A 13,353-nucleotide genomic window follows, 5' to 3' on the forward strand; every position below is an offset into this window, starting at 1 on the left:
TGAAGCTAAAACTATGATTTGTCCTGATTTAAGTGTGGAAACAGCCTAAATGATCACCTTTTCTGCTCTCCAAACGATAAAACAACTGATAAGCCACTAAAATACAATGTTCATATTATAACCCAGCAACTACATCAGCCCAGTGTGATGAAGCCATACCAGGATTTTTAATGTCAGAACGACACAGACAGTACAAACAACACTCACACCCATCTTTGGTAAATAGGCTACGTGTAATAAAACACCTATTTAACTGCATATTTAAAATGTACAAAGCTGTCTCCATCATAGCAAAATGAACAAATGCTGAACACAATTGTTATCAGTATATTTATTGATAATAAGACCACTGATGGTGACTCAGTCAATAGTAGACAGCATGGTGCAATTGTTTTGAGTGTCTGGTGACCCCATGTGTATGCTGGGTGGTATTACAATTTAGTATTTACAGAACAATATCAGCTTGAGGGAGGAAAATAAGTTTCAGAGTGCTGGAAAACATACATTCACTAAATAAATGTACAGCTCTTAAAGCAATTAGGTTTTTAAAAGCCACAACCAAATACTGACCAAAGTTGAACACAACAGGATCACAAAATCAAGACACTCTTGCACACACACACACAAGCCTTATCATACAAGGAAACAACACATACAAGATTATGGGCATAGTCAAATAAAGACAAAAAAAAAAAAAAAAGAATCACACATACTTTCACACATACTGAAGAGAGATAGAAAATCACTTGGTGAAACTGTAAACTTAATGCCAACCAAATCATAATGAGTATACAGCTAAATTGAAACAGCTACATGTTGCACGTTACTCTCAACAAAACATTGGCCACAATTATCTTGTCAGTGCAGGTTTCCTATAAACTATCAAACTAATACAGATTAACAGCACAAAGTGCGGAAACAAAACTCTGACACAACATTTATATATTAGCATATTAGAATGAGAAACATTACATCATATAAATTACATTTCCAATACATATCTACAGATGGTGATGATGACAGAGGCATGTTGATGCACTACACAGAATACTGTGAATACTGTTGGAGTCCCGCATATCTCTAATGCTGACGTCTCTCATCGTAGCAGGCAGCTGGCTTTGCTTTCCATTAGAAGAAATTCATGACCTAAATGGTTTGATGTGACCCTAGCAGGTTGAAAACTGCAACTGTAACCACACCCCACAGTGATGGCAGGTACACCCCTACGACGCTACAACCAAAGGTCAGCAAAAAAAAAGAAAAACATTTTCAGCTGTTGTTACATTGCTCTTTAAAGCTTAATTGTGACATTTTGGAGTTTAATTAATTACTAAACCAGAAAGACAAGTACTAAATCATCACTAAGGTGTCAGTATTCTTCAATTTAAGTGCTTGTTGGATCATTTGTCCCTCGGCACACATCTTTCAAATGTCGGCCCTGGGGAGGCAGTCCATCTGACAATTTTTGCAACTTTCCAAAACTGCTAATCTGACAATTACACCCACACATCATGCAGAGATTGGTCAGGTGTTTGGAGGTGTGAAAGTTGACAGGATTTAAACCTCTCTCTCAATCTCTCTTCATTCTTCATACAACTTCTTCCATTACTTTTCATTTGACAACTGAGCGTAAAATCAAAATGCCTCTAAGGAGAGACCGTCCAAAAGTGTGCTTGGTTATCCCCATTTCTATGAAGTGGTGCCCCCCTTCAGGACAGCAGGCTTTTCCACCTTTGTGTGTGGCCGTTTGGACTTTGCTTTAAATGGTGACAACTGCTCTTTTAGGGAGAAAAGAGATGGAGAGTCCAAAATAGAAGAAGCTACAGATAATTTTAATGGCAGATATTTTGAGTTGTCAAAGCAGGAGAAGCAGGTGGAATTAAATGATTAAATTACATAAATGATGGTTGCATTTCATTTAGGTGAGGCAGTTTCAGAGTCCTGGTATTGTGCATGCTTACTGGGACACAAAGGAATGGAACCATGGTTAACGTTACTATTAACACCTGTGTCTTCCCTACATTGACAAGCATAAAATATCTGCAGTGCAAAGCGTCTGTTGTCGCACATTAGCTGAATTGCACCATCCACTTTTATTTAATCTCCTCCTCTGTTGTAATATAAACTGTCTGCAAAAGGGGAATAGTTTAGAGACAATCATGAGATAGGAGTTGACGGTACAAATCCATCTTTTTGATAAAATTTTACTGTGTGAAGTTATTGTCCAGTTAGTGACCTAAATAACATGATCGTTAATCGACAATTTCTCACTTTCTGGTGTGACAGGGCCTTCAGTCTACAGTGTAACTGATTTGTTCCACAAGTGACCTCATTTGTTTGTGTGCTAGATTAATATATTTCTTTCCTTCTGTAACTAATTAACTGACAGTAAGTATAATTTAAAGTGTATCAACCTGTCATTTTAAGTTACTGTAGGAGGAAAGAAAGGAAAGATTCACATTTGGTATCCGTGGTCTTATTCTAGACTAAAGCTTTTAATGAATGCTGATGCTAAATTAAGTTTGACCGTTAAGTTAAATGAAATATTAAATATCAAAAAATTATTGTACCTTGTCTACAGGTAAAAATACTCTAACAGCTCTCCCTGTTCTTCCCTTTGTCAATTTCCAAATTTTTCATATAAACTCAAAATATCATCCTCAGTACACATAATCAGTTCACAAAATGTCACAACCATAGGAATATACAATGGTGAGCAATAGCAAGTCAAATTCAAAACTAAACCTATCTATTAAAGTATTACTTTCAAACTTTATTAATGTCACTGTGTATAAAGATGTGCAGTAGCCTTCTGATGACAATCGATGGAGCATGCTGCATCCAACTGAGAAGCCAAGTTGCATCCAATCACCTATCTGAGACCAACACTGCTGTCAACCCAGACAACTCTGGTCTACCTGCTTGTTGTAGGCTGTACTGATCCAAGATATGTGCTAATGAGCAACTTCTACATCAAGCAGCAGTGTGATGTGTAGTATAGAAAGCTTTGATGCAACAGCAGTGATGAAGGAATGGTGCTTTACAGTAAGATACATTAAGATATTACATTAAGATCACAGGCAGAGAGACGGAGGGAGGTAAATTCCAATTCAGACTTGTGATAGTGTTTCAGGAATTTACTCTTGTCATGTGTCAAGGCTCTTTGTTGCTTCTTCTCTTCATCTCCCTAAATTGACAAAAACACAAAGAAACAAGAATTACCACTTTTAAGTTGCCTCTCCCACTCACTCTAATTTAAGGTTACATCCTTGTTTATCCAGAATCATACATAATATTTACCATTTGTATGAAACTGCTAATTACTGTGTGAATTCTTGAATGATGGCTAAAATGTGTTTTGTGTGGTCTGCTACAAACTGCCACTGCTACAAATCGACTAATCAGAATATAGCTTCAAACCAACCAATCAGAATATGGCTATAAACCAACCAACCAATTAGAATACGGCTACAAATCAACAAACCAATCATAAAAGGGCTGAAAACCAATTAGAGTACAGATACAAATCAACCAATCAAATTACAACTACAACCATCCAATCAGAGTAGAGCTACAAATCAACCAATCAGAGAGTACAGCTACAAATCAGGACAATCAGAACACGGCTACACACAAACCAACCAATCAGAATATGGCTAAAAAAACCCAATTAGAATACAGTTAGAAATCAACCAATCAGAATACAACTATGCACCATACTATCAGAACAGAGCTACAAAACCAACTAATCAGAATGTGGCTGACAAATCGGATATGATTACAAACCAACCAACCAATCAGGATACAGTTATAAACCAACCACTCACAATACAGCTAAAAACCAACTAACCAATAAGAATAGAGCTACAAACCAACCAATCGGAATACGGCTATAAATCAACCAGTCAGAATATGGCTACAAACAAACCAACCGACCAGAATATGGCTAAAAATCATCCAATCAGAATATGACTACAAACCAACTATACAATCAAAATACAGCCACAAACCAGCTAACCAATCAGAATACAACTACAAACCAACTGTCCAATCAGAATACAGCTACAAACCAACTAAACAATCAGAATAGAGCTACAAACCAACCAATCAGAATATGGCTACAAACCAACCAACTAATCCCTTTGTTCCCGAGATGTGAAATGTTGTAGAAATTCCCTCAAGGCATTACTGAGATATCGCATTCACAAGGCCAAAAGGTGTTTTATGAGGTCACCGTCACCTTGACCACTGACCACCAAAATCAGTTCATCCTTGAGTCCAAGTGAACATTTGTGCCACATTTGAAGAGATTCCCTTCCTGAGCTGTTGTGTTCACAAAGCCTAAATTATGTTTTGTGAGGTCACTGTGACCTTGACCTTTTACCACCAAAATCTGATCAGTTCACCCTTGAGTACAAGATAATGTTTCCTTTCCTTACATCGTTGATGTAAATATATTGATAATAGCAGCTTTAACTCTACATGTGTGTGGTTGTGTATGTGTGCGTGTGTGTTATTGAATGTCTCTCACCTGCCACGTCACATCAGCTAGACCATCTCATACTGATTGGCTGTGATGATCCTGGACAGACAGCAGGCCAGCAACATGCCAATCAGCTGAAAGATACACAGAAAAAGGCTTTGGTTTATTTTATGTTTGGAGTTAAAGAATAGCACAACTGCCTATTTGGTTTAGTCACAATGAAGCTGTAATTCCTTGTCTTTTCTGCCCTGTTGTTAAAAAGATGTGCCACAAATGGCTACTTTTCTACAATACATAGCATTGCTGAAAAATGTTATAATACCGATACTACACTGTAAACTGTGTCAATGGACAATAAAGTTCCATTTAAAATAAAAAGATGGAATAAAGTTGCCTATTCCTTGCAAAGTAAACCAGTTCCCATTTACTGCAATTTTCCTGTAAAGTAGATTAAATTATAAAATGCAATACTGGCTGTCTGTTGATCCTCTTAGCAAGTGCCTTGTTTGTTTTCAGCATTTATACCTCCATTTTTCAACACAATAACATTTTATTGTTTAACACCTGCAAAACATAACCACCATTACCTGTGAGAAGGCAATCCCAAACGTCACACCCGCAATGATGGCCATGTTGGTTTCCATGAATGAAGTGACCAGCTCATAGCAGCCCTGAAACACAGGGGGCAGGTTAGTTCGCAGAGGGTACAGGGACATGTTATATGTACAAATTAGGGGCAAGATGGATATCTGGGAGAGTATCTGAGGCATTTGTTAGTGTGTGGAGGAGGGAGATGGTTTAAAAAAAGTGTGTGAGGACCTGTCAGATGTAAATACAGTCATCTGCTGACTGGTGACATATGCATTCATAGGCAGGCGGTCAAGAAAAAGGAAGACACAATAAGATACTGACCTGGTGGTAGACCTTGTTCGGGGCTATAGTCGCATTGCGAAGGTCTTCTGGGTTGCAGTCGGAGGAGTTAAAGCAACAACTGGCAGGAATGCCGTTGGATGGGTAATACACACTGGCAAACCAACTGGTGTAGTTATACACTCCACAGCAACGCAGCTAAAAACAGACAATACAAAGCATTGAGAGCAGATCAGAATTCATGGATAAGGCTTGTCTTATGCTATATATGGCTTACCTATATTCTATATTTCTATCTATATATCTTTATATATATATTCTATACCAAAACCAACAATCTGTTAGTCTCTAAACATTCGCTTTTATGTGGCAGACCCAAGCCCATTTGTTCCTTAAAAAAAAAAAAAAAGCTGTAATATAAAACATTACTCAAATAGAAGGTAAATAGAACATTTGTTGGATGGGGTCTATTTTGAGCTGCAAATCAATATCTATTTGGTCTGCTAGTGAGTATTTATGACATGGAAATGAACTAAAGGGCTCCTGTTCACTGTATTGAATAAACATGTCGAACATGTCGATGTGATTTTAACAGTGGAGGTCTACGGCACAGACAGATAAGCCAAATTAGGCTTTGGCTACACAGGGAATACTTGTTAGTAGCATAAATTGATAGTTGGTTTTGGTCTTTTCATGGAATTTGTTAACAATGAAAAAGAAAAATGCAGAATATTGCCACCTTTGTCTTTCACAAATGCAAAGTTTACACATCCAGTTAATGTGTTTATCAGCTGTTGGACCCTGTTGATGTCGGGGACTTACCCTGTGCTGCAAGTTATCAACAGCACGGCTCGCCTCATCCTCAGCATTGTAGTTCAGGACTGCGTCAGTGTACGTTCTGTGAAAGGTTCCCTTTATCTGCAGCATGCAAATATATGGACAGTCACTCGTGTTAACAGCATAAGAGTGCTCTGGTGCTTTTGTGTAAGACTGAAAAGGTTGTTAAATGGTGAACTGCATGCTGACCTCATGACGAAACACAAATCCAGAGATCCCAGCCACTAACTCAGCGAGGAAGACAAGCGACAGAAACATGGCATACTGCAGGGAGAGAAGAAGTAAGAGGGAGATTTGCATAGTTTGCATGAAAACCCTCTGCCTTACATGTGTATCATTTGCCTATGCTTGCACACACACAAACACACACACACACACACACACACACACACACGCTACAACACACCCACTTGACTACCATTAACCGACCAAAGTGCCCTGCAGCATCTATTGGATTCCTGATCCCTCTCCACACGATAGAGGTCAACCATTATTCCCTTTATCGCGTGACCTGAGGCTAATTAACCAGCATCTACTACACTCTTCTCTCTTGCTGCAACATAACACTCCACCCTTCCTCCTACAGCCTCTCACCAGCTTCAGCATCCATGGGCTTCCTCTGCAGGTGGCGAAGCATCCAAACAGGCCAAAAACGATGATGACGGTCCCGGTGCCAATGAGGACGTACGGAGCGTTGGTGGAGTTGTCGGCGATCAGGGAGATGTATGGGCCCAGCATCAACTTCCCCCATACTCCCACTGCCAGCAGGATGGCTCCTGTTATCTAGAGGGTGGGGGTTGGAGAGAAGGATGTAACAGAGAGAGAGCACAGGAACAGAATGAAAGCAGGGAACAGGCCTTTATCTCTGCACTTCTGCGATACTACAATAGCTGTGTTTTAGCAGCGTGCCGAGGGGGAGGAGGAGGAAGAGGATCAAGGTGGAACAAGAAAGGCAAGCAATTAGAGTAAGGAGGAGGAGATGGCAGACAGAAGACGCAAATTTATCAGGAGTACGGGATAGCGATCACCTGCTTTATGAATATGCCTGCACTCACACACACAGAAAGAGAGAGACAAAAAGAAGGGGGACAAATCAAAGAAGCTCTTTGATCCCGGGCGAGACGCTTCCTCCTGTTGCGCCTCTCTTAGCATTTCAAATGAAGGCTGCGGATAAAAGAGCGTGCTGTACGAGGCAGCTGAAGCGGCGTGTGTCTCAGCTGGGTATGTCTTACTGGCATCCGAAAGAGAGCGGGGTGTGGAGCGGCTGCTGATGATCTGACTCGAGCAAGGGCCAACTCATCATCCTAACCTCCTTCCTTCCAAGAGGAGGCTGCTCGCTGTCCTGCTGCCAGGCCCTCTGACTACAGAGAGGGAGCAGTCTGTACAAAATGTCTCCGTTCACCTTTGAAAACCGCTGAAGCTGATGAGAAGAATACACTCAGCTCTCAGCAGAAAATCAGCTAACATGACTGGAAGAGAAGAAAAGTTTCAATGTCCTCAAGCCAAATGTCATGTGATGTAAAAACGACAATACTGCAGCAGTGATTTACACCAGTACAAAGAAAAAAAATGTCTTTGCATAAAGTCTGACTGCGTTAACAACATTTACACTTTGCCCAGTTGGCAGGGTGTGCACATGACGCTTGGGCAAAGGTTTTTCACCATGACAAATCACCAGCCTCCAGCCTTCCTGTCCTTTGACTGCTGTATTGTTTTGAATTTGGTTGCAGTTCTTAATTATGAGTTCTTTGAGACTTAAATACAGTGAGAGTAGTTTGAAAATGTCTACACTGGGTGCTGTGTTACATGACTAAACTTGATTGTGGCTCATGCAAACATCCACTCATAAATTTCCCTATCAACACGCAGGCACACGGGGTCAGCGAGTTTCAGCTGAGGGTAAGATGATAAGACAAAATACACACACACACACACACTAACCCACACTGAGAGGCTGTTCCTGGAGCAAGTATAGGTCTAGAATTTACAGATACACTAGTTAAAGTCTGCAGCTAGTCATTATGTTCATTACAGTTTAATAAGATGGTCTGCACATTGTCACAATTTCCCCAGGGCAGAAATATTTAAATAGCTTTTTTTGATTGATCAACAATTTAAAACCCCACAGATACTCAACTTACTATCACAGAGGACTGGGAAAACATTAAAATATTTAGATTTAAGAGCGGTAACTAGTTCATTTTTGGCATTCTTCAAAACAAAATAAATGTTAGTCAAAGTTGATGAATTGATTACTTGTTTCGGGTCTGCACTGGTTTCCCAATACTGCTAATGTCTCTGTCTCTTTGTATTTATGACCTAAACATGTTGCTGTGGTTTCTATTATGTAAGCAAAACCTATATAAAGAGTATTATTGACGGCCTGTGGGCAGTTATATGCCAGATGATAAATCCTTAAAGTTGCACATTTGATGGAGCTGAACCACATCGTGAGAGGTGAGAGCCATTAGATTTTCTTTTTAAGAGCATCTCCAGAGTTGTCTGTTTAATGTCTTTTGTAATCTCTTTATCTGAATCCACATCCTATTGTTCCCTGTATTACTTTAGCTATGTGCTCAGATGACATTTTCCACAGGCTGATGTTATTGCCATATAAACATGTATCATGTAAATCATTACATATCTTAAATACGTATAAATTGCTTTTGGCACTTATTCACATATTTATATGCAAAGCACTCAAATGAAAACTGAAGCTTAAAATAATATAGTGTCTTTTGTTTGTTCAGTAGAGCAAAAACTCTTAAGCACATATTCACTCTTGTTTTAGCTCCGTTTTTGGTCTCCACCAGCTCCTGAGGGAAATATCTGGCTCTTTAGTTTCTGAATGATCCACTGTGTTTACCAGCTAGTTGCTAACTGTATCCGAGGTAGAGGCCAAAGTGTTTTGCTGCAGCCAAAAACATCACTGGTTGAAGCTGTAAAACACTGCTAAGTCAGTATAATTCAGTGTTAAGTATGGCTGGAACAACTGATTATTTTCATAATCGATTAGTCTTCTAATATGATTTGTCTGTAATGACATCTACTGTTTCTATTAACAGTGATTCTAACAGCCGGTGCTGACTGTCATTTCAGACAACAGTCAACATCATCAGCAACAAAATGTCGCTCCCCCTAATAACTACTGCCACACACAAATAAAGGATCATCTTGCCAATGCTAAAGTGTTCATTTTAAGGCCAACAGGGAAATCAAGTCCAAGGAGCAGGGACAAGTCATTTCGACTTCATGTCTGTTGCTGAATTCCAAACAGCCCCCCCTCCTCCCGCATGTTTTGTTTGAAATTCAATGCCCGGCCAGCCACCCTGGTTACAGCATAGAGTTTAAAACAGGTCACCCCTCTTCCCTCCTCCCGCTACCCGGGCCTAATAAAGAAACAGAAGGTGTGATGACAAAATATGCTGGCGAGGGCACCACGCAGACTCCGCCACCTGCTCTGCATTTTACCGTCCTGTGTGTAAAGTATGGCAACACAGATATTCACACTTAAGACATTATTTGCCGTGACAAGCTGATGACAGTGAAACCGTGGCCTGACACTGAGGCACCTCTCCCACTTCGAACTCGGTGCCAGTGGCCTCTCCATGCTTCACCCTCAGGGTTGAAGGGAGCCAGTGAACTGTGAGACGCTTCTGCACTTCAGACAGCTGAAACTTGATGCTCTAGATGCTAGAAGACCATCCAATCCAGACTAAATATAAAAGTTCATATCCATGACACTGGCGCATGTCTGCAGAGGAGGTGGACACACAGCACAGCGCTTCTTTTTTAAGCTTTCATGACTATAGATCTGCACCGAAAGGCTGATTTCAGCTCTGTGTTTCCAACAGGACTTTCTTCTCCAATGTTAGGGGTTAATTTAGGTTCTGTTCATGGCCAAGTATCAAAAGCTATTTTCACTTCACACAGTTCAGTATGAAAGTAGCAAAAACAGAGAAAGCACTCTTCAGATCCTAAACACATCATAGACAGATAAACCTCTTCCACATGCTCCATTTAGATAATCCACTCTGGCCATATTTGGCTGCTATCAAAAATCTATCACACAGGAATGAGCCTACAACTCACATCTGTGGTCAAAAATATACTAAATTCAGTCACGCTGTTATGGTTAGCTTGGCTAATACGTGGTTTTAGATTCATATTGTTGCTTGCACAGATGTTAGATCATATTTGAAGCCTTGACTGGTAATCGAAGGGTAAACAAAGGCACATCCAAACCATTGAAAACCACACAGGGAGAGAGATGCTATTTCACTCCTCACTTCACAAGTTCATCTCAAAGTAATTTATCCCAAATTTGGACGCAGTCTCAACCAAATGTATTTGGTTTAAGTAGCTGAGGTGATTTGAATAATCTGCTGGCTCACATCCTAAGGACACTTGTTACAAAGAGCTTTAATTACAGTGAAAAGATGGGCAGAATCTATTCTTCAAATGAATGCTGTTCTATACTGCTTACTTAGCATTGTGAATACAGCTTTTCATAAATTCAAATCGGAGTAAAGCTTTGCTGCGTAAGACAAAAAAATCCAGAGTTACTGATTCAACTCTTTCATAAAACTTGTAGCTTTTGTGGTGCTGTATTGTTTTGAGTGATATTTTAGGGTGTGTCTAATGCTGTTGCTCCTCGGTTAAACAGTATGTAAAAGTGGTGAATTAAACATCAACCCAAGAAGATGGGCTGTGCAAGGACTCAACCCCAGCTGGGTACAGGGGCAAGATAAAAACAATGTACAAAAGAAAAGGAGAAGACGTGTTATTTTGTATCATGTAGTATCCTCATTGCAAGTGGAGCTGTTGTTGTTTTTTCGCCTGTGTACTGTATATAATCTCCTGTTCACATGGATGTTTGCCTGACAAAAGGCTTTGGAGGTTGAAACATTGCATCATTGAAATTGTTAGAACATTGCAAATTTCACTGTACCATTCATTACTTTATGGAAAACTAAATATCTTTTTGGACCACTGGCCAGACAAAATATGCAATTTGACGAGGTCAGCTACGGCTTTGTTAAGATCGAAGTAATTGCATAACTGAGAAATCAATGTGAAGATTAATGAATTAATGATTAATGAAAATATGCCCTCAAAAAACAAATCATCTTAGGCAGTATAGCCTGGGATCATTTATTCAATGTCATTTATCACGCAGAATGACCAAACCATCTCTGGTTCCAGCTTCTCCAATATGAAGATTTTCTGCTTTTTGATATCTCTGACATTACACTAAACGTTTTCAGATGCTTGTGGACCCACAAGTCATTAACTGCAGCTACCTTCAATATTATTATGTATAACACCAGCACATACTACAGCCCAAAAGATGTCAACAAACACACAGTTAAACTAGTAGTCGCAACATTTACTCATCTATTTACGTAAAGTATTAATCGCAGGTATTTACAGTAGTGCTATTGTACTTGAATTAGATTACATGGTCCAGGTGTTTTTCTGAAAACTCAGTTTAGGGCACTTTAAAACATTTCCACTGTGTTCCTACAGGAATCAGCAGGTTAACTGAGGTACATGCTAAAAACCTAAAGTGAGCATATAAAATACAACACATTCTTTTATAGTGAGTTAAACCACCCACCAGAATGTAAAACGAGTCAAAGTAGTCTTACTGTGGCCAGCGACAACATAAAGGTGAAACTTAAATGTTACTGCATCAATAATAATAATCCAGTGGTATAAAAAAAATAATTATGTAACACTGTTTGTATAGTGACCGTAGCATACTTTTACTTTTCTACTTCAAGTACATTTTTGTAATAATACTTGGTATTTCTACAGTTATATTCTTTTACATAAGGGAAAGATCTGATTAGCTATATAGAGTGGTGGAAGTACAACTAATTTACTTTGGTAAAAGCAGGATTACCACAATATGCAAATAAGCCATTGCAAGTAAAAGTCCTGCATTCAAAATTATACTAATATAAAAGTAAGAAAGTATTATTACTAACATGTAATTATTTCAAAGGTAAAGGAATGACTCCTGTCAGTGTTGACTATATATAATACATTTATTTATACACCATACATAACATGAGAGGGAGAGAATTTTAGTTTACTCTTTATTGGATAATTAATATTTTATAAACAGGGTTATATATGTGATTTATTTATTTTTTTTATCTCAACTAAAAAAGAACAACACTTCATCTTAAGGTGAAGCAGAAACATGAATTAACATAAAGTGGAAATACTCAAGTAAAGTACAATGACCTGACCATACTACAGTACAGTACTTGTTCCACCAATATATATGATTAAACAGCAGTGGCGGAAGGTCCCTTTAAGATCATACAGACACGACCCGAGGATGTGTGAGAGTATGTGGTCAGAAAACGGGCTGTGGACGGGCCTGATCGCACAGAGCAGGCCCTCAGCGTTGCTCCCATCAGACCCAGCTACATCGTTGCGGTGACATTAACATCCTCCGCCGCTTGCTGACAACCGTGATGCTGTGCGTGCAATGCACAGACGCCACCGACGCCCAGCAGCCGAAACATGTGTAACCTTACCACGTTACATAACAGAAGACGATGAAAGGCTCATCTTACACGCTAAAGGCGACGCCGTGAAGCCGGCCCCGTCGATCATTTAGCGCATATTCACACAACATCATCATGTCTCCGTCGATGATGCTGGCTCTGTCCGGCCCTCCATCGCGCACAACAACAACAACAACCACCAAAAAAAAAAAAAAAATCATTTTCTGCAGGGTGATTTAAAAAAAAAACAAAAACGGAGAAGCTACATACCCAAAACACGAAGGAGTAAACGATGAGGAGGGTCTTAAGGCAGGTGATGACCGGCTTGGTCTCCATCGTGCACCGTGGGGCGGAGAGGAATGAAGCGTCTCTGCGAGCTGTCGTGTTGCAACCATGCGCTGATGCAGCCACACAGCGTCACTGGAGCCACGCATCAGCCCAGGCAGCAGCTACCACCAGCCTCAGTGGTAACCCCCCCCCCCCCCCCCCACACACACACACACACACACACACACACACCCCTCACAACACAAGCCCGCGGTTTACAGGGGGATTTTGAAGCCTGAATCATGTACCAGTTACATGCTTGTTATTAGTTTCATGCTGCTATTTATACAGAGGTGCAGTTATACGCAAAAG

At 39.9% G+C, this 13,353-nt stretch overlaps 1 protein-coding gene across 2 annotated transcripts; it reads right to left on the reverse strand.

The window, feature by feature from the left end:
* Positions 1–316: 316 nt before the first annotated feature.
* Positions 317–13,142, reverse strand: LOC139621825 (tetraspanin-7-like). 2 transcript variants are annotated; one of them, XM_071478712.1, is made up of 8 exons: positions 12,985–13,142; positions 6,785–6,973; positions 6,380–6,454; positions 6,176–6,271; positions 5,396–5,551; positions 5,071–5,154; positions 4,532–4,617; positions 317–1,231 (listed from the first exon to the last, which is right to left on the reverse strand). In XM_071478712.1, the coding sequence occupies exons 1-7, from the start codon at positions 13,048–13,050 to the stop codon at positions 4,549–4,551; spliced, it is 735 nt and encodes a 244-aa protein (XP_071334813.1). In that variant the 5' UTR covers positions 13,051–13,142; the 3' UTR covers positions 317–1,231; positions 4,532–4,548. The 2 variants fall into 2 exon arrangements, with proteins under 2 accessions (XP_071334813.1, XP_071334806.1); XM_071478705.1 differs by having other exon boundaries at positions 317–3,187.
* Between the last annotated feature and the right edge of the window lie 211 nt (positions 13,143–13,353).

The sequence above is a fragment of the Trachinotus anak genome, unplaced genomic scaffold (assembly GCF_046630095.1).
Source record: "Trachinotus anak isolate AG129_WGS33_773 ecotype Australia unplaced genomic scaffold, CSIRO_AGI_Tana_v1 ptg000001l, whole genome shotgun sequence".
In the NCBI taxonomy this organism is placed as follows: Eukaryota; Metazoa; Chordata; class Actinopteri; order Carangiformes; family Carangidae; genus Trachinotus; species Trachinotus anak.